This window comes from Ranitomeya variabilis, chromosome 1 (genome assembly GCF_051348905.1).
Source record: "Ranitomeya variabilis isolate aRanVar5 chromosome 1, aRanVar5.hap1, whole genome shotgun sequence".
Lineage (NCBI taxonomy): Eukaryota > Metazoa > Chordata > Amphibia > Anura > Dendrobatidae > Ranitomeya > Ranitomeya variabilis.
The window spans coordinates 332,756,754-332,778,581 of NC_135232.1; the positions used below are offsets into that span (position 1 = coordinate 332,756,754).

Here is a 21,828-nt window from a genome sequence, read left to right on the forward strand (position 1 = left end):
GCATGAGATTTCTGAAATCTCATAGGCTTTGCTGGTACTGTAAAAAGCAGCTGAAAATTAGCATAAAAAAAGCAGCAAAAATACGCAGCAAAAAAGTCCTGTGTGAACGTACCCTAACAGTTTCAAACAACAATCATAGGTAACAATGTTAGCAATACAATAATAAAGCAAAATAAGACGACCCTGCCCGTGAGAGCTTACAATCTACAATGAGGTGGGGGAGATACAAAGTACAGGTGTGTATTTACAATGATGGTCTTTGCCCCATATAATGCTGCACATGGCCCCATACAGATATTTGCCCCATATAATGCTGCACATGGCCCCATAAGATGCTCCATACAGACATTTGCCCCATATGCTGTTGCTGCGATTTAAAAAAAAAAAAAAAGACTCTCACCTCTCAGGCCCTCGGCACTTGCTATATTTACCTGCTCCCCGTTCCACTGAGCGTCACTGCAGAGGACGGGGAAGACGCAGCGGCGGCCGGTGATGGAACGGGGAGCAGGTGAATATCGCGCACTGCGTTATACTCACCTGCTCCTGGCGCGGTCCCTGCACGTCTGTTCCCCGGCGCCGGTAGCTTCTTTAGTGAGCGGCCACATGGTACCGCTCATTACAGTAATGAATATGCGGCTCCACGCCTATGGGAGTGGAGTGGGGTCCATATTCATTACTGTAATGAGCGTTACCATGTGACCGCTCACTACAGGAAGAAGCTGTCAGCGCCCGGAGAACGAGGGACGTCCAGGGACCGCACCAGGAGCAGGTGAGTATTATTACACAGCTCCGCTCCCCCTCCTGGGAATGACTCGAGTATAAGCCGAGAGGGGCAATTTCAGCCTAAAAAAAATGGGCTGAAATTCTCGGCTTATACTCGAGTATATACAGTAACAAAGGAATGGCTTCAGAACAACTCTGTGACCATTCTTGACTGGCCCAGCCAGAGCCCTGACCTAAACCCAATTGAGCATCTCTGGAGAGACCTGAAAATGGCTGTCCACCAACGTTCACTATCCAACCTAACGGAACTGGAGAGGCTCTGCAAGGAACAATGGCAGAGGATCCCCAAAACAGGTGTGGAAAAACCTTGTTGCATCATTCCCAAGAAGACTCATGGCTGTACTAGCCCAAAAGGGTGCTTCTACTTACCACTAAGCAAAGGGTCTGAATACTTATGACCATGTGATATTTCAGTTTTTCTTTTTTAACCCCTTTCTGCCAGCTGACAGAATAGTACGTTAGCTGGCAGTATCCCCTTCCCCCAGCGGTGAGCCCACCTCAAAGCCGTGACATGTCAGCTGTCTTCAACAGCAGACATGTGCCCACAATGGGTTTGAGCGGAATCGTGATCCGCCCTCGCCCATTAATTAGTTAAATGCCGCTGTCAAACTCTGACAGCGGCATTTAACAAGCACTGTCGGCCGCGCGGTTGGAAGTACTCACACTGCTGACCCAAGGCACGTGACCGGGGGTCATCGGTGCATTGCCATCACAACCAGAGGTCTCCTCGAGACCTCTATGGTTGTTGATGGCAGATTGCTATGAGCGCCACCCTGTGGTCGGCGCTTATAGCAAGCCTGTAATTCTGCTGCATAAAGGTGATCTGTGCATCACCTCTATGTAGCAGAGACAATCGAGTAGTGCTAGCTTTTTGTCTCCCATGGAGGCTATTGAAGCATGCCAAAAAAAATTTAAAAAGTGTTTAAAAATATAAAATATAAAAGTTCAAATCACCCCCCTTTCGCCCCAATCCAAATAAAGCCATAAAAAAATATATAAAAACCTACACATATTTGGTATCGCCGTGTTCAGAATCGCCCGATCTATCAATAAAAAAAAAGGATTATCCTGATCGCTAAACGGCGTAGCAAGAAAAAAATCAAAACGCCAAAATTGCGTGTTTTTGGTTGCCGCGACATTGCATTAAAATGCAATAACTGGCGATCAAAAGAACATATCAAGATATAACAAGAGCAGTATAATTAAAAACGTCAGCTCGGCGCGCAAAAAATAAGCCCTCAGCCGAACACAGGTTACGAAAAATGGAGACGCTACGGATATCGGAAAATTGCACATTTTTTTTTTTTTTTTAGCAAACTTTGGATTTTTTTTTTACCACTTAGATAAAAGAGAACCTAGACATGTTTGGTGTCTGTAAACTCGTAATGACCTGGAGAATCATAATGGCAGGTCAGTTTTAGCATTTAGTGAACGTAGAAAAAAAGCCAAACCAAGTGTGGGATTGCACTTTTTTTGCAATTTCATCGCACTTGGAATTTTTGTCCCGTTTTCTGTTACAAGACATGGTAAAACCAATGGTATCGTTCAAAAGTACAACTCGTCCCGCAAAAAATAAGCCCCCACTTAAGCCCCATATTGACGAAAAAATAGAAAAGTTATGGCTCTGGGAAGGAGTGAAGTGAAAAACGAAAAAAGCTTCGGGGGTTAATACAGTTTCAAAAAATGTCTGCATTTTTGTTTTTAATGAGAAAAAAATGAACTTTTTTTAATTTACCAAATGGCTGCAATGAAACAGAGTGAACAATGTAAAGGGGTTTGCATACTTTCCGTACCCACTGTACATGCTCAGTAGTGAGGCAGGGCTGTGGGGTCGGAGTCGGAGCGCACAGCCCTGGTGGTAAATATAGACAGTGCTGTAGTGTCTGTGTATACAGTGCAGTATGCTATAGGTGGGAGCGGCACATTCCTTACTAAAAGTGGTTATTCACACCTGGACAACCCCAACTTAATTGACTCAGGATCCCATATAAAGTAAATCCATGTACACTCCCTCCTGCACTAATGCAGTTTCAGTGATGATGGCAAGGCTGTTCTTTGGTGAAGTGATATTGTCATGTGCCGGCTGAAGCCAATGAGCTGCTGCTCGTTATAAGTCTTTACTATTTCATCAGATTGGACATCCTGCTTGCAAGTGACACAACTCATGTCACCACTGTGACATCTCTGGAACGGCTTTATTTTATTTGGGGTCCTTAACTAAGCTGGAGTTGTCCAGTAGTGAACAATCCCTTAAAGCTTGTGTGGTGTCATCATTCTAGATGTATGGGAACGATATCTGACCTGAAGGGATTAGCCTGATGCGAGTCTGTGCTGTTGTCCTGGTTGGAGATAGTGTGATGGGTGCTGTTGTCCGGTGCTAGTGTCCTTACTAGAGTTTGTCGTGTTGTTGGCGGATGCGGTCTTCTGTGCTGGTGTCTTGGCTGTGGTTAGTTTGGTGGTGGTTTTGGTGCTGGCGTGCTAGTTAGGGCTCAACTTGTCGCTGGCAACTGCTGTTTTTCTGGCTGGGGTTAGCTTGAGCTTGATAGCTGTCAACGCTTTGGCTGTTGCGTATGTGGTCGTGGCTTTTCTGCTGTATGGTCGGTAGCTCCTTTGGAAGCATAGAACGAATCCTATTCTTTGGGAAACGAAAAATTCAGTTTTTTTACTGCAAAATATACACGTGGCCACTGAGGCCAATAATTTGCTGTTCCTTACATGACCGGGTAAGGTGTATGATACTTTTAGTACCACAACTCTCTATTTTACACATGGAATCCTTGCTATGAGATACAGTAGTGTTTACCTGCTTAAGGCTGTGTGCCCACGTTGCGTTTTTTATGCGTTTCTGCCACAGCAGAAACGCATAAAAATGCTTAAAAACCGCATTCCCATGCAATCCTATGGGATTCTGCAGTTGCTGTGCCCATTCTGCGGATTTTCCCGCTGCAGAATCGCATAGCGGTAAAATCCGCAGCATGTTCATCATTTCTGCGGAATTGCGGCGATTCCGCAGCCATAGGATTGCATTGAAACGCTCACTTTACGCATGTGGCTATGCCCACCATACATAAAGTGAGCGCTTCATGTGCGGATGGTACCCGGGTCTGGAGGACAGGAGATCTCCTTCAGGCCCTGGGATCCATATTCCTGTAAAAAAAAAAAAAAAAGAATTAAAATAAAAAATAGGGATATGCTTACCTTCTGATATACCCCCCCGGAGTCCTCCCGCCTCTCAGCGGTGCACGCGGCGGCTTCCGTTCCCAGGGATGTATTGCGCGAATCACCTGAGATGATGTCGTGGTCACGTGACCGTGACGTCACAAAGGTCCTTCACGCAAAGAATCCCTGGGAACAGAATACCGAGAGCGCAGCTGATGAGATCAGGGGCCGTCGGAAGGGGAGAATAACCATATTTTTAATTTTTTTTAAATTATTTTTAACATTCCATCTTTTACTATTGATGCTGCATAGGCAGCATCAATTGTAAAAAGTTGGTCACACTTGTCAAGCACAATGCTTGTGTGACCAACCTGCCAATAACTTCCAAGCGATGCTTCAAATCGCTTGGAAAACGCAAGCATTGTTCTGTCCCCACATGAGGCGAATGGAGGTGTGAGTGACTAGTAGGTGTTGTGAGAAAGATTCGTGCCTTCAGTATTTCCTCGCTATAGGGCAGACAGGACCAATGCTGCTCAGCGTCCGAAGAGATGATGCACACCAGGGATTGTGCAGTCCAGACTTGTTTATTTGTAAATCCGGACATACAGCGTATAACTGGTAATACAGTACTTTCTCCAGAAATGCAGGTGTAGACCAGGTACAGTAAGATGTAGCACCAAGTATGACTGCAAGTGTGAGCAGCAAGAGAGTGTGGTCGAAAGACTGATGCCTTCCTAAGCCTGGTTAAAACGCGTCCTCCCACAACAGCATGAAACTGAAAATGAAATGGCTGCCAGAGGAAGAGAAGACTTGACCCCTGAATCGTAAGAGAAAGACATGCCCACAAGAATAAGTGAATAACAAGCTGCCATACAGAAAAAGGCCATTGGGTGGCAGCAGAGTAAAATATAACAACATGCATAGAAACTGAAGAACTTACATGAAGCAGCACAAGCATTCTGCAAGCTAATTACTCTTGTGCTTTGCGGGAAAATGCATGCGAATTCCGCATGCGTTTTACCCGCGGCAGGGAGTTGCGGAAATGCGGCGGACATTTCCGCAGCATTTCTGCAACGTGGGCACATAGCCTAAATGGTGAGCTCTTAACATTACGTATCGCAATGTATTACAAGTTGAACAAATGATGTATTGCTCCTTGGCTAAAAATACTCCGCAGAAGTGGTACATTCTCTTTAAATATTTGACCATAATTTGTTTATATTCTGTGCCTAAACACTTCTTTTGTATTTACTGTATTTCTTTCTTCAAGGATCAACTGTGTAGTGAGAAATCTGAGACAGAATGCCCTGTCATCATATCTTCTGAAGTCCTGCCTTTGGAAACTTCACAGCCAATGCCAATTACCTCTCCGCCGCCTCCTCAAACCACAGTGCGGCTCCAGAGAAGCTCGTTTAACCAAGGGCACAGTCCTTGCCATCCGACTCGTGGAGAGCGGCGTAGGTCACATGCAACCTATGAGACAGAAGAACAAGTGAGTGAGATGTGTTACCACACTGCTTCTCTTTATTCAAATATAATCACTGACTGTAACTAGAATAATGACCTGCTGTCTTTGTTTCTCTTTTCCCACCTGTAAACTTTGTGTCTGTAATACCCATTGCTTTCTCATGCTCTTCTTTTATTCCTATGTCTTCCCCTTTTCTTCTTTTTGCTGTCAGGAATCAAGTAAGAGAATAAGATTAGAGCCAGAGTCTGAAGATCAGGGCCAAAAAAGTCCTGTCCCTCAGGAGCAGGTGGTGGAAGAGGAACAAAGCCCTGGAGACAACAATGTGTAAGTGTCAAGGTGATCAGCATGAAGGATCTGTTGCTATCCACAGCATGATGCTAGCATAAACTATTATTTATCTCAAGCTGAAAAAACCTCTACACATAAGTCTGAGGGCCTGTCTTGCTGAGACATTTAGCAGTGTACTTTATAAAGCTATACCCGCTGCCTAAAGTCTGTGTTGCACAACTGTAATATGGCCTGATTTTATTGTTGCTTCAATACCTGGGCCCTGCTTTGTTCTGATCATCCCAAACTTAGATCAATCACCACTTGGCTCCGTGGTGATCAAGGTTTATTTCAGTAGAACCGCTGCTATCCAGGTGTTGCAGCCAGAATATTGTTACATTACGGCTGGGATTACTACCTTCGTTGGTAGCTCAGGCTACAATGAATAGTTAAAAAGTGACCAGTGTTTAAATTATTTTATAAATCAATAGTACAAGTGAGAATGAGAAACTTGTAATGTATCACAGAAATGTGCTGCTCTCCTCCTGGACTGATCTTCTTCTCGATTTCCAGGTAAAACCTGTATTCAGTGAAGGTGGATTATTGCATTACTGAGAGAGATCAGCGGCTACTGATCAGATTATCTGTAGAGGGGAGAAGAGGAGGCAGGACATCTACTTCTAGCTCCTCCTCACCCCCTCTATGTAGTCTTATGAGCACCAACTGTCATCTCCTATCTCAGCAATGTAATATTCTGTCTACAGATTTTATCCTAGAATTGACAATTCTTAAAATAAATGATCAGTCCAGGAGGAGAAAGCAGAAGATTTCTTTGACACATGTTACAATTTTTCTGATCTTGACATGTACAATTGGGGTATGCAATAAAAATTAAAATGTGCATTTAATGCACATTTTAAACTACCGTAGTTGCTGGAGTTTTTCATTCAACACTTAAAATAATCCCACTCTTTACAGCAAATATTCTCTACAATTTACAATCTACTCTAAAATGACTATTGCTAGTCCAATAGAAATGTTCTATTAAACCACACAAACACTTATGTACTCCAGGTAAGTCTGCTCCACATGGTAGTATACACCACTGCAACAATCCTTCTGCGTGTAATGAGGAGCGGTCATCCACAAAAAATGATTACTGCTATATGCCCTGTAGTGAGTAAGCTCAGCTTTGTACTAAGCCGCATGTCCCACCGTTGTTCTATCCAAACTCCTTGTAAGCTCCGCTGTGGGGCGGATGCTGAGGGTCTGCTGTTCCAACAACTGGTAACCCAGAGGCTATACCATTCATCACCTCTCCGTTGGGAACTGTTTTTGACCAGTATTTTTTTTTCACTGGTTTAAACAAACCTGTGTGGATGTTTTATGAGGATCATGACTTTTTAAGAGAAAAAAAAACAACTTAATTATAAATGTACACTACCGTTCAAAAGTTTAGGGTCACTTAGAAATTTCCTTATTTTTGAAAGAAAAGCACAGATTTTTCCAATGAAGCTAACATTAAATGATTCAGAAATATACTCTATACATTGTTAATGTGGTAAATGACTATTCTAGCGGCAAACGTCTGGTTTGTAATGCAATATTTTCATAGGTGTATGGAGGCCCATTTCCAACAACCATCACTCCAGTGTACTTATGGTACTTTGTGTTTGTAACTGTGTAAGAAGGCTAATGGATGGTTAGAATACCCTTAAAAACCTTTGTGCAAGTATGTTAGCCCAGCTGAAAACAGTTTGGCTGATTAGAGAACTTATAAACCTGACCTTCCATTGAGCTAGTTGAGAATCTGGAGCATTACATTTGTTGGTTCCATTAAACTCTCAAAATGCCCAGAAAAAAAGAACTTTGATGTGAAACTCGACAGTCTATTCTTGTTCTTAGAAATGAAGGCTATTCCATGCGAGAAATTGCCAAGAAACTGAAGATTTCCTACAATGGTGTGTACCACTCCCTTCAGAGGAGAGCACAAACAGGCTCTAACCAGAATAGAAAGAGAAGTGGGAGGCCCTCGCTGCACAACTGAGCAACAAAACAAGCGCATTAGAGTCTGTAGTTTGATAAATCGACGCCTCACAGGTCCTCAACTGGCAGGTTCATTAAATAGTGCACGCAAAACACCAGTGTCAAGTGAAGAGGCGTCTCTGGGATGCTGGCCTTCAGGGCAGAGTGGCAAAGAAAAAGCCATATCTGAGACTGGCTAATAAAAGGAAAAGATTAATATGGGCAAAAGAACACAGATATTGGGCAGAGGAAGATTGGGGAAAAAAGTGTTATGGACAGACGAATCCAAGTTTGAGGTGTTTGGATCATACAAGAACATTTGTGAGACGCAGAACAACTGAAAAGATGCTGGAAGAGTGTCTGACGCCATCTGTCAAGCATGGTGGAGGTAATGTGATGGTCTGGGGTTGCTTTGGCGCTGGTAAAGTGGGAGATTTGTTCAAGGTAAAAGGGATTTTGAAAAACTAAGGCTACTTTTACACTAGCGTCGTGCACTGCACGTCGCTATGCGACGTGCAGTGCACGACGCTAGTGTGAAAGAGGCCTAAGGCTATCACTCCATTTTGCAACGCCATGCCATACCCTGTGGACAGCGCTTGATTGGAGCCAATTTCATCCTACAACAGGACATTGACCCAAAGCACACCTCCAAATTATGCAAGAACTATTTAAGAAAGAAGCAGGCAGCTGGTATTCTGTGTGTAATGGAGTGGCCAGTGCAGTCACCAGCTCTCAGCCCCATTGAGCTGTTGTGGGAGCAGCTTGACCGTATGGTACGCAACAAGTGCCCATCAAGCCAAACCAACTTGTGGGAGGGGCTTCTGGAAGCATGGGGTGAAGTTTCTCCAATTACCTCAGCAAATTAACTGCTAGAATGCCAAAGGTCTGCAATGCTGTAACTGCTGCAAAGGGAGCATTCTTTGACAAAAGCAAAGTTTGAAGGAGAAAATTATTGTTTCAAATAAAAATCTTTTTTTCGCACCTTGTCAATGTCTGGACTAGATTTTCAATTCATTTGGCAGCTCATTTGATTAATAAAAGTATAAGTTTTCATGGAAAACACAAAATTGTCTTGGTGACCCTTAACATTTTGAACGGTAGTGTACAACAATGTCAAGTCAATCAAGCGTTTCCTTTAATAAAAAAAAAGAGCTGCATTAAATGGAGTCTGTGCACACTCAGATTATCAGGAATTACAAAAAGTAAATTTAAACTATATAGTGATACAAATGCACTAAAATCTAGCCCTTTGATCTCCCCCATCTGCTTTTAAAGGGGTACTCCCGTCTTTAAAATCCTATCCCAATGTGTAGTAGGTGTAATATTAGCAAATACCTCCAATTAGAAATGTAGGATAGTCCTTCTGATTCGCTATGTTGCTTGCCCCACTTGCAGGGCATTGCAGTAGCTTGGGTATCCATGGTTATGACCAGTCATATAATGACAGACAGCTCTTGGTGGTCGTAACCATGGATACCTAAGCTACTGCACATGGGTAAGCGACATGGTGAAACTGAAGAACTACACAACATTTCTAACTGAAGGTGTTTGTTATTATTCTGATTATTATTTTACACCTACCACATAATGGGGATAGGATTTTGTAGATGAGAATACCCCGTTAAGTACCTGTTCATTATCATGTGGTATTGTTTTCCCTTTTGAATCCTCATCTACATTTACTGTGTATATGATTCTACACTTCTCTTTAGTGCATGGTGATATTGTAACACTTATCAAGAGATGTATAGTCTCCATTACTATATGGGTGGGCTGTAGTGGGTCTCACCCAAACTTTATTATGTGGGCTTATTTCTGGGTGTTTTAAAATGATTTTAAATATATTTAAAATAAAATTTACTTTTGTTATTTCTGATACTTTGGGTGTGCACAGACTCCATGTAATCCTTTTTTCTATTTATATATGATTGTTTTCAGCACCCCTTTAAAGGGCCACTGTCACCCCCCTCCAGCCGTTATAAACTAAAAGAGCCACCTTGTGCAGCAGTAATGCTGCATTCTAACAAGGTGGCTCTTTTAGTTTTAGGTTCAAGTATACCCCAAATAAAACGTTTTTATACTTAGCCACAATTCCTGTCTCTAGCCAGGTAGGCGGGTCCTCACTCCCCAGCTTGGTCAGCTCCTCTGCCGTCACTCACATCTTCCTGCACTTTCGGCGCCGCCCCCTCAGCGCTGTTATCGTTTCAAAACCGGCGCCTGCGCTGTGTACTGGTGTCCTGCGCAGACGCAGTAAGCTCTGGCCGTCTGATGTAATGGCTGATGCCAGAGAACAAAAGACATCCACAGAACACCAGGATGGATCTGCTGCACAGCAAATAGCTGTAGGACCTGCGATGATGTCACTGCCATGTGATTGCCCCAATCACATGGCAGTGACATCATCGCAGGTCCTACAGCTGCTGTGCAGCAGATCCATCCTGGTGTTCTGTGGATGTCTTTTGTTCTCTGGTATCAGCCATTACATCAGACGGCCAGAGCTTACTGCGTCTGCGCAGGACACCAGTACACAGCGCAGGCGCCGGTTTTGAAACGATAACAGCGCTGAGGGGGCGGCGCCGAAAGTGCAGGAAGATGTGAGTGACGGCAGAGGAGCTGGCCAAGCTGGGGAGTGAGGACCCGCCTACCTGGCTAGAGACAGGAATTGTGGCTAAGTATAAAAACGTTTTATTTGGGGTATGCTTGAACCTAAAACTAAAAGAGCCACCTTGTTAGAATGCAGCATTACTGCTGCACAAGGTGGCTCTTTTAGTTTATAACGGCTGGAGGGGGGTGACAGTGGCCCTTTAAATGTATTTTGATTATTTGAGTGCTTATCTTTTCTTTTTTTGAGCATTCTCAGTCAGTGAATTTTTCTGCCCTTCTGCAGTCAACTCTTTCCAAATCCTCCTCCCTGCAAGAACCTTTGCGACCCCCTGGAGAGAAACTGGAGCTGTAACTTTGAAGAGAGTGCAGGTGTTGGGGAACATTTATTGCAAAGAGCTTAGGTCATCTTACTGAGTGTGGACAGATTTAAATGTCTTTTTCTCAGTTATGATCACAACGGCACATCCTCACGTTTGAAGTGGTCAGTTAGGTCAAAATTGTTGACTGATTCCCTTTATCTGAACAGTGAATACAACATACTACGTGGATTGGGTGGCGTAGAAAACAAACAGTGGAGTGATGTGATAGACTTATTTTTCTGCAACCTGAACAGCGACGCCTAATATACAGCTCTAGCAAAAATTAAGAGACCACTTCAAAATGTTCAGTTTGTCTGATTATTCTCTTTATAGGTATATTTTTGAGAAAAATGTAAATTTTTCTTTTATTCTATAAACTACTGACATGTCTCCGAAGTTCCAAACAATACATTTTGTATTTTATTTTCTGAGAATGAGAAATGGTCAAAATAACACAAATGTATTGCTTGCAGACCTCAAATAATGCAAAAAAAAAAAAAAAAAGTTCATAATCATTTAGAAACAACAATACTAATGTTTTAACTCTGGAAGAGTTCTGAAATCAATATTTTGTGGAATAACCATGATTTTAATCACAGCTTTCATGCGTCTTAGCATGCTTTCCACCAGTCTTTCACACTGCTTTTGGGTGACCTTATGCCACTCCTGGTACAAAAATGTAAGCAGTTCTTCTTCTTTGTTTGATGGCTTGTGACTATCCATCTTCCTCTTGATTACATTCCAGAGGTTTTCAATGGGGTTCAGGTCTGGAGATTGGGCTGCCCATGACAGGAATTTGATATGGTGGTCCTTCATCCACACCTTGATTGACCTGTGTGGCATGGCGCATTGTCCTGCTGGAAAACAGTCCTCAGCGTTGGGGAACATTGCATGAGCCGAAGGAATCAACTGTCTTTCCAGGATAACCTTGTATGCGGCTTGATTCATACATCCATCGCAAAGAACAACCTTCCCAATTCCAGCCTTGCTGAATCATCCATAGATCATCACTGATCTTCCACCAAATTTCACAGTGGGTGCAAGACACTGGCTTGTACGCCTCTCCAGGTATTCATCTAACCATTAGACGACCAGGTGTTGGGCAAAGCTGAAAATTAGACTCAGAGAAGATTACCTTACTCCAGTCCTTTATGGTCCAATCTTTATGGTCTTTGGCAAACTTCAGCCTGGCTCTCCTTTGCTTCTCATTGATGAAAGGCTTTTTTTCTAGCTTTACATGACTTGAGTCCTTACTCTAGGAATCCTGTTACGAGCTGTTCTTGCCGTGCACTTCACCCCAGCTGCCATTTACCATTCCTTTTGTAGGTCACTTGAGGTCATCCTGTGGTTGCTGAGTGACATTGGAATAAGATGACGGTCATCCCGGTCAGTGGAGAGTTGTTTTCGCCCTCTGCCGGTCTGTAGCTTTGTTGTCCCCAATGTCTGCTGCTGGACCTTGTTGTAATAGACTGCCGTCTTAGAAATTTTAAGGATGGAGGCAACATGACTCTCACTGTGTCCCTCTGCTAGTAAATCCAGGATTGAGCCCTTCTTTTCCTCACTCAAGATTTTTCTTTTCAACTCCTTTGGCATGGTTAAAAGTTTATTTTTTCATTCCTATTAATTTTGGGATATTACTAGCGCTTGTTTTGTCGTCCAGCTTGTCCTATTGCAAGAGGATTGTGAGCACCACAGCAGGGTTTTTTATACTTTCTTTCGTTAAATAAGATTTTGTTCAGGTGATCACCTAATCAGAAGCACATTAAGTTGAATAATGTGTACTCTGGTTAGAATTCAACTGACACTGGAATGGAATGGCTGTCAGACATGTAGAGAAGCTGATTTTTATAAAACTGTGTAGTGGTCTCTTAATTTCCGCCAGAGCTGTATGAATCCTTCATTTAGCTGTATAATCAGGCTGGGTCTCTGCTCATAGTAGAATGTTGGTTGTTGAGCATATAGAAATAGGAAAATAAAAACCGCACTGTGTGGTGCAGAATTTTGGGGTGTAGTACATAGGCCACTAGAACAAAGTGATCGGTCTAATTTTAAAGTGGCTGTACAACGTATATAAAAGGTATCCCCTATCAATATATTAGAACGTAGTGTAATGATTACTGGAGGACTGACTGCTGTGTCCCCCACCGATAAAGGGATCAGAGAATGAATGAAGGCAAACCTATTTGGAGGCTTTTATTATAGGATGGGAAATTGGCAATTGCGTATATTGCTAACAAACTATCAAGACCATTCATAGTAAAGGTAAGTGATTATGCATTGAGGTCATGAATGGTTTTGTTTCCTGTGAAGCAAGGACCAACCGCTTTAAGTTGTCATTCGCATTTAAAGGGAATATGGAGGTGCTCAGCCATTGTACTTTAAGTGTGGCACCCAGGAGAAAATTAACTTTTTTTTTTTTTTTCCCCCCCCCCCCCCCCATAGCCACTGGCTTTCAGTCATACTGGCGTGCCCGGAGCAATTAGTCCCTGCTCACAGCACTAAGAGCGCTGTGTAAGCAAATCCCGGTACTGCTTTTTACAGTGCACCCGTGCAGAGCCGGCTGTCCGTCAGTTCTGGGGCATGCCTACAGAGGCTGTTCGCAGTGCTGTGAGCGTTAACTGTAATTACTCTATTAAAAGACTGACCGCATTATTGCTGTACAAAAGAAGTTAAAAAAAAGGTACTTGGCGCATAAAATGACCAGTTCATGTGAGCCCAATAGCCAACTAAAAGGTTTTCCCCCTCTGTTGGGACCTAACATGATGCCTCTCCCTGGCTAAAAAGCCTACAATCCAGGGCTGTAGAGTCGGTAAGCCAAACCTCTGACTCCCTCATTTCCCTGACTCTGACCCCACAGCACTGCCCCCTACTGAGCATGTACATAAAGTGCAGCACAGATTCATCTTGGCTAAAAGCCCAGATCCGTAGATCAGGAACAGAACAGACATTTATAGGATATTTCATAATGTTCCCAAATTTTTATGGGAACATTTACAGCACATCCTGCATTGTACTCCTGCACCCAATGTATTATATATTTTAGGGGTGGGTCCACTTTATACAGACTTCAACTCCAGCCCCACCAAAATGGACACCGACTCCACAGCCCTACAGATACAATTACTTGAGTAGACCGGATGAAACTCTATTGAAAACTGCCATATTCTGATAGGTGGAGTGCACAGTCAGGGGGCGTGAACTACAAATATCAAGACTGACCGTCCCTTCCAAACAGAAAGATAAATGTGAACAGGTGCAAGCTAAGAGAGCCACTCTATATGGAACAAATTGAAGCTGCACTCTGAAATGCTAAAGTATGTAAACATTGAATATGTGACATTGGAATTACATTACTGCTGTAGAAGAGAAGTAAAAAAATGAAGGTACTTGGCACATTTAATTGCTTTGGTCACACCTGCATGACTGAAAGCTGTATTAAATGGTTCACCGGAATATTGATGGTAACAAAAGTGAGTAGAAATGCCAATAGCATGTTTACTATCAGGATAATTTATGATCCAAAATATACAAAAGAAGAAACTCCGTCTGCATGACTATTCAAAAGGGAAAAAATAGGAGTGCTGACTTCATAACTATAAGGCAATGTCGATTTATTACATATAAATTACATATAAGGATACAGTACATGCCACAATGAATGAGGTAACGAGAGATTCACCTGGGAATAAAGATTTGGGTAGGAAGTGTCTTAGTCATACCATATGGGTATAGTAAGAAACTCTCATACCCCATTTTTTTTTTTGAATATGCAAAGATTTGGTGCATTAACCCCTTTCTGTCATTAGACGTACTATTCCGTCCATGTGGGGTGGGCCCTACTTCCCAAGGACGGAATAGTACGTCATACGCGATCGGCCGCGCTCACGGGGGGAGCGCGGCCGATCGCGGCCGGGTGTCAGCTGCATATCGCAGCTGACATCCGGCACTATGTGCCAGGAGCGGTCACGGACCGCCCCCGGCACATTAACCCCCGGCACACCGCGATCAAACATGATCGCGATGTGCCGGCGATGCAGGGAAGCATCGCGCAGGGAGAGGGCTCCCTGCGGGCTTCCCTGAGCCCCCCGCAGCAACGCGATGTGATCGCGTTGCTGCGAGGGTCTTACCTCCCTCCCTGCCTGCTCCAGACCCGGATCCAAGATGGCCGCGGATCCAGGTCCTGCAGGGAGGGAGGTGGCTTCACAGAAGCCTGCTCAGAGCAGGCACTGTGAAGCAGCCTGCACTTCTCGCAGATCGGTGATCTGTCAGAGTGCTATGCAAACTGACAGATCACCGATCTGTATTGTCCCCCCCTGGGGCAAAGTAAAAAAGTAAAAAAAAATGTTTCCAAATGTGTAAAAAAAAAAAAAAAAAAAAAATATTCCAAAATAATGAAAAAAAAATAAATATATTATTCCCATAAATACATTTCTTTATCTAAATAAAATAAAAAAAACAATAAAAGTACACATATTTAGTATCGCCGCGTCCGTAACGACCCGACCTATAAAACTGGCCCACTAGTTAACCCCTTCAGTAAACACCGTAAGAAAAAAAAAAAAAAAACGAGGCAAAAAACAACGCTTTATTATCATACCGCCGAACAAAAAGTGGAATAACACGCGATCAAAAAGACTGATATAAATAACCATGGTACCGCTGAAAACGTCATCTTGTCCCGCAAAAAACGAGCCGCCATACAGCATCATCAGCAAAAAAATAAAAAAGTTATAGTCCTGAGAATAAAGCGATACCAAAATAATTATTTTTTCTATAAAATAGTTTTTATCGTATAAAAGCGCCAAAACATAAAAAAATAATATAAATGAGATATCGCTGTAATCGTACTGACCCGACGAATAAAACTGCTTTATCAATTTTACCAAACGCGGAACGGTATAAACGCCTCCCCAAAAAGAAATTCATGAATAGCTGGTTTTTGATCACTCTGCCTCACAAAAATCGGAATAAAAAGCGATCAAAAAATGTCACGTGTCCGAAAATGTTACCAATAAAAACGTCAACGCATCCCGCAAAAAAACAGGATCTCACATGACTCTGTGGACTCAAATATGGAAAAATTACAGCTCTCAAAATGTGGTAACGCAAAAAATATTTTTTGCAATGAAAAGCGTCTTTCAGTGTGTGACGGCTGCCAATCATAAACATCCGCTAAAAAACCCGCTATAAAAGTAAATCAAACCCCCCTTCATCACCCCCTTAGTTAGGGAAAAATAAAAAAATTAAAAAATGTATTTATTTCCATTTTCCCATTAGGGTTAGGGTTAGGGCTAGAGTTAGGACTAGAGTTAGGGCTAGGGTTATTGCTAGGGTTAGGGCTAGGGTTGGGGCTACAGTTAGGGTTGGGGCTAAAGATAGGGTTAGGGTTTGGATTACATTTACGGTTGGGAATAGGGTTGGGTGTGTCTGGGTTAGAGGAGTGGTTAGGGTTAATGTTGGGATTAGGGTAAGGGGTGTGTTTGGATTAGGGTTTCAGTTATAATTGGGGGGTTTCCACTGTTCGGGCACATCAGGGGCTTTCCAAACGGGATATGGCATCCGATCTGAATTCCAGCCAATTCTGCGTTGAAAAAGGAAAACAGTGCTCCTTCCCTTCCGAGCTCTCCCGTGTGCCCAAACAGGGGTTTACCCCAACATATGGGGTATCAGCGTACTCAGGACAAATTGGACATCATCTTTTGGGGTCCAATTTCTCCTGCTACCCTTGGGAAAATACAAAACTGGGGGCCAAAAAATAAGTTTTGTGGGAAAAAAAGGATTTTTTATTTTCACGGCTCTGCGTTGTAAACTGTAGTGAAACACTTGGGGGTTCAAAGTTCTCACAACACATCTAGATAAGTTCCTTGGGGGGTCTAGTTTCCAATATGGGGTCACTTGTGGGGGGTTTGTACTGTTTGGGTACATCAGGGGCTCTGCAAATGCAACGTGACGCCTGCAGACCAATCCATTTAAGTCTGCATTCCAAATGGCGCTCCTTCCCTTCCGAGCTCTGTCATGCGCCCAAACAGTGGTTCCCCCCCACATATCGGGTATCAGCATACTCAGGACAAATTGGACAACAAATTTTGGGGTCCAATTTATCCTGTTACCCTTGTGAAAATACAAAACTGGGGGCTAAAAAATCATTTTTGTGAAAAAAAAAAAGAATTTATTTTCACGGCTCTGCGTTATAAACTGTAGTGAAACACTTGGGGGTTCAAAGTTCTCACAACACATCTAGATAAGTTCCTTGGGGGGTCTAGTTTCCAATATGGGGTCACTTGTGGGGGTTTTTAATGTTTAGGCACATCAGGGGCTCTGCAAACGCAACATGGCATCCCATCTTAATTCCAGTCAATTTTGCATTGAAAAGTAAAATAGCGCTCCTTCCCTTCCGAGCTCTGCTATGCGCCCAAACAGTGGTTTACCCCCACATATGGGGTATCGTCGTACTCAGGACAAATTGCACAACAACTTTTGTGCTCTAATTTCTTCTCTTACCCTTGGGGAAATAAAAAAATGGGGGCAAAAAGATCATTTTTGTGAAAAAAATATGATTTTTTATTTTTACGGCTCTGCATTATAAACTTCTGTGAAGCACTTGTTGGGTCAAAGTGCTCACCACACATCTAGATAAGTTCCTTAGGGGGTCTACTTTCCAAAATGGTGTCACTTGTGGGGGGTTTCAATGTTTAGGCACATCAGGGGCTCTCCAAATGCAACATGGCGTCCCATCTCAATTCCTGTCAATTTTGCATTGAAAAGTCAAATGGCGCTCCTTCCCTTCCGAGCTCTGCCCTGCGCCCACACAATGGTTTACACCCACATATGGGGTATCAGCGTACTCAGGACAAATTGCACAACAATTTTTGGGGTCCAATTTCTTCTCTTACCCTTGGAAAAATAAAAAATTGGGGGCGAAAATATCATTTTTGTGAAAAAATATGATTTTTTATTTTTACCGCTCTGCATTATAAACTTCTGTAAAGCACTTGTTGGGTCAAAGTGCTCACCACACATCTAGATAAGTTCCTTAGGGGGTCTACTTTCCAAAATGGTGTCACTTGTGGGGGGTTTCAATGTTTAGGCACATCAGGGGCTCTCCAAATGCAACATGGCGTCCCATCTCAATTCCAGTCAATTTTGCATTGAAAAGTCAAATGGCGCTCCTTTCCTTCCGAGCTCTGCCATGCGCCCAAACAGTGGATTACCCCCACATATGGGGTATCAGCATACTCAGGACAAATTGTACAACAAATTTTGGGGTCTATTTTCTCCTGTTACCCTTGGTAAAATAAAACAAATTGGATCTGAAATACATTTTGTGTGAAAAAAAGTTAAATGTTCATTTTTATTTAACCCCTTCACCCCCAAGGGTGGTTTGCACGTTAATGACCGGGCCAATTTTTACAATTCTGACCACTGTCCCTTTATGAGGCTATAACTCTGGAACGCTTTGACGGATCTTGGCGATTCTGACATTGTTTTCTCGTGACATATTGTACTTCATGTTAAAGGTAAAATTTATTCGATATAACTTGCGTTTATTTGTGAAAAAAATGGAAATTTGGCGAAAATTTTGAAAATTTTGCAATTTTCCAACTTTGAATTTTTGTGCCCTTAAATCACAGACATATGTCACGCAAAATACTTAATAAGTAACATTTCCCACATGTCTACTTTACATCAGTACAATTTTGGAACCAAAATTTTTTTTTGTGACGGAGTTATAAGGGTTAAAAGTTGACCAGCAATTTCTCATTTTTACAACACCATTTTTTTTTAGGGACCACATCTCATTTGAAGTCATTTTGAGGGGTCTATATGATAGAAAATAACCAAGTGTGACACCATTCTAAAAACTGCACCCCTCAAGGTGCTCAAAACCACATTCAAGAAGTTTATTAACCCTTCAGGTGTTTCACAGGAATTTTTGGAATGTTTAAATAAAAATGAACATTTAACTTTTTTTCACACAAAATTTATTTCAGCTCCAATTTGTTTTATTTTACCAAGGGTAACAGGAGAAAATGGACCCCCAAAGTTGTTGTACAATTTGTCCTGAGTACGATGATACCCCATATGTGGGTGTAAACCATTGTTTAGGCGCATGGCAGAGCTTGGAAGGGAAGGAGCGCCATTTGACTTTTCAATGCAAAATTGACTGGAATTGAGATGGGACGCCATGTTGCGTTTGGAGAGCCCCTGATGTGCCTAAACATTGAAACTCCCTACAAGTGACACCATTTTGGAAAGTAGACCCCCTAAGGAACTTATCTAGATGTGTGGTGAGCACTTTGACCCACCAAGTGCTTCACAGAAGTTTATAATGCAGAGCCGTAAAAATAAAAAATCATATTTTTTCACAAAAATGATCTTTTCGCCCCCAATTTTTTATTTTCCCAAGGGTAAGAGAAGAAATTGGACCCCAAAAAATGTTGTGCAATTTGTCCTGAGTACGCTGATACCCCATATGTGGGTGTAAACCATTGTTTGGGCGCATGGCAGAGCTTGGAAGGGAAGGTGCGCCATTTGACTTTTCAATGCAAAATTGACTGGAATTGAGATGGGACGCCATGTTGCGTTTGGAGAGCCCCTGATGTGCCTAAACATTGAAACTCCCTACAAGTGACACCATTTTGGAAAGTAGACCCCCTAAGGAACTTATCTAGATGTGTTTTGAGAGCTTTGAACCCCCAAGTGTTTCACTACAGATTATAACGCAGAGCCGTGAAAATAATTTTTTTTTTTTTTCTCAAAAATGATTTTTTAGCCCCCAGCTTTGTATTTTTACAAGGGTAACAGAATAAATTGGACCCCAAAATTTGTTTTCCAATTTGTCCTGAGTACGCTGATACCCCATATGTGGGGGGGAACCACTGTTTGGGCGCATGACAGAGCTCGGAAGGGAAGGAGCGCCATTTGGAATGCAGACTTAAATGGATTGGTCAGCAGCCGTCACGTTGCATTTGCAGAGCCCCTGATGTACCCAAACAGTACAAACCCCCCACAAGTGACCCCATATTGGAAACTAGACCTCCCAAGGAACTTATCTAGATGTGTTTTGAGAACTTTGAACCCTCAAGTGTTTCACTAAAGTTTATAGCGCAAAGCCGTGAAAATAAAAATTCTTTTTTTTATTTCACAAAAATGATTTTTTAGCCCCCAGTTTTGTATTTTCACAAGGGTAACAGGATAAATTAGACCCCAAAAGTTGTTGTCCAATTTGTCCTGAGTACGCTGATACCCCATATGTCGGGGGGAACCACTGTTTGGGCGCATGACAGAGCTCGGAAGGGAAGGAGCGCCATTTGGAATGCAGCCTTAAATGGATTGGTCTGCAGGCGTCACGTTGCATTTGCAGAGCCCCTGATGTACCCAAACAGTACAAACCCCCCACAAGTGACCCCATATTGGAAACTAGACCTCCCAAGGAACTTATCTAGATGTGTTGTGAGAACTTTGAACCCCCAAGTGTTTCACTACAGTTTATAATGCAGAGCCGTGAAAATAAAACATCTTTTTTTCCCACAAAAATGATTTTTAGCCCCCCAAATTTTTATTTTCCTAAGGATAACAAGAGAACTTGGACCCCAGAAGTTGTTGTTCAATTTGTCCCGAGTACGCTGATAACACATATGTTGGGGTAAACCCCTTTTTGGGCGCACGGGAGAGCTCGGAAGGGAAGGAGCACTGTTTTACTTTTTCAACGCAGAATTGGCTGGAATTGAGATTGGACGCCATGTCGCGCTTGGAGAGCCCCTGATGTGCCTGGACAGTGGAAACCCCCCAATTCTACCTGAAACCCTAACCCAAACACACCCCTAACCCTAATCCCAACGGTAACCCTAACAACACCCCTAGCCCTGACACACCCATAATTCTAATCCCAACCCTAATCCAAACGTAAATGTAATCCAAACCCTAACCCTAACTTTAGCCCCAACCCTAACTTTAGCCCCAACCCTAACTTTACCTCCAACCCTAGCCCTAACCCTAACCCTAACCGTGACTGAAATACGTGGCACTGAAATACGTGGCACTGAAATACGTGGCACTGAAATACGTGGCACTGAAATACGTGATACGTGGCACTTAAATACGTGGCACTGAAACACGTGGCACTGAAATACGTGGCACTGAAATACGTGGCACTGAAATACGTGGCACTGAAATACGTGGCACTGAAATACGTGATACGTGGCACTTAAATACGTGGCACTGAAATACGTGGCACTGAAATACGTGCAACTGAAATACGTGGTACTAAAATATGTGGCACTGAAATACGTGATACGTGGCACTGAAATACGTGGCACTGAAACACGTGGCACTGAAATACGTGATACGTGGCACTGAAATACGTGGCACTGAAATACGTGGCACTGAAATACGTGGCACTATGACTGTCAGAAAATGTTCATTAAATGGTTAGGGGTGAGGTTAGGGGTAGAGTTAGGGTTAGGGTTTGGATCTCTATCACCTTGATGGTGGTGGGTGGCTTTTCAGTGTGTTTTCTGTTTTTTTCGATAAAAATGCATGCGTTTTTAACGCAAACAAACGCATGTGCTTAAAAACGCAAGAAAATACTGCAGGTTGTATTTCTGAAAATGAACGCATGCAGAAAAAAACCGCATGCGTTTGAAAACGCGACCAAACGCGTACAAAAAAACCGCATGCGTTTTCAATGTTAAATATAGGGAAAAAACGCATGCGTTTTTTTGTGCAAAAAACGCTGCAGACAAAAACGCAAGTGTGAAACCAGCGACGCTTTTTATAGCAAAAAAGTTTTTGCGTCTCCACATTTTGAGACCTATAATTTTTCCACATTTGCTCCACAGAGTCATGTGAGGTCTTGTTTTTTGCGGGACGAGTTGACGTTTTTATTGGTAAAATTTTCGGACACGTGACCGTTTTTGATCGCTTTTTATTCCGATTTTTGTGAGGCAGAATGACCAAAAACCTGCTATTCATGAATTTCTTTTGGGAGAGGCGTTTATACCGTTCCGGGTTTGGTAAAATTGATAAAGCAGTTTTATTCTTCGGGTCAGTACGATTACAGCGATACCTCATTTATATCATTTTTTTATGTTTTGGCGCTTTTATACGATAAAAACTATTTTATAGAAAAAATAATTATTTTGGTATCGCTTTATTCTCAGG

General features: G+C 42.6%; 1 protein-coding gene across 9 annotated transcripts in view; it reads left to right on the forward strand.

Annotated features, from left to right (window-relative positions):
- Nucleotides 1–21,828, forward strand: part of ACIN1 (apoptotic chromatin condensation inducer 1) — a 151,384-nt gene that overhangs the window by 68,807 nt on the left and 60,749 nt on the right. For all 9 annotated transcript variants that reach the window (XR_013224159.1, XR_013224161.1, XR_013224162.1 and 6 more), the window contains exons 6-7: nucleotides 5,213–5,434; nucleotides 5,622–5,734. Coding sequence is in view for 4 of the 9 variants with exons in the window: in XM_077298863.1 (XP_077154978.1) it covers nucleotides 5,213–5,434; nucleotides 5,622–5,734 (335 nt within the window). In the remaining 5 variants the exon portion in view is untranslated. The remainder of the gene's footprint in view (nucleotides 1–5,212; nucleotides 5,435–5,621; nucleotides 5,735–21,828) is intronic.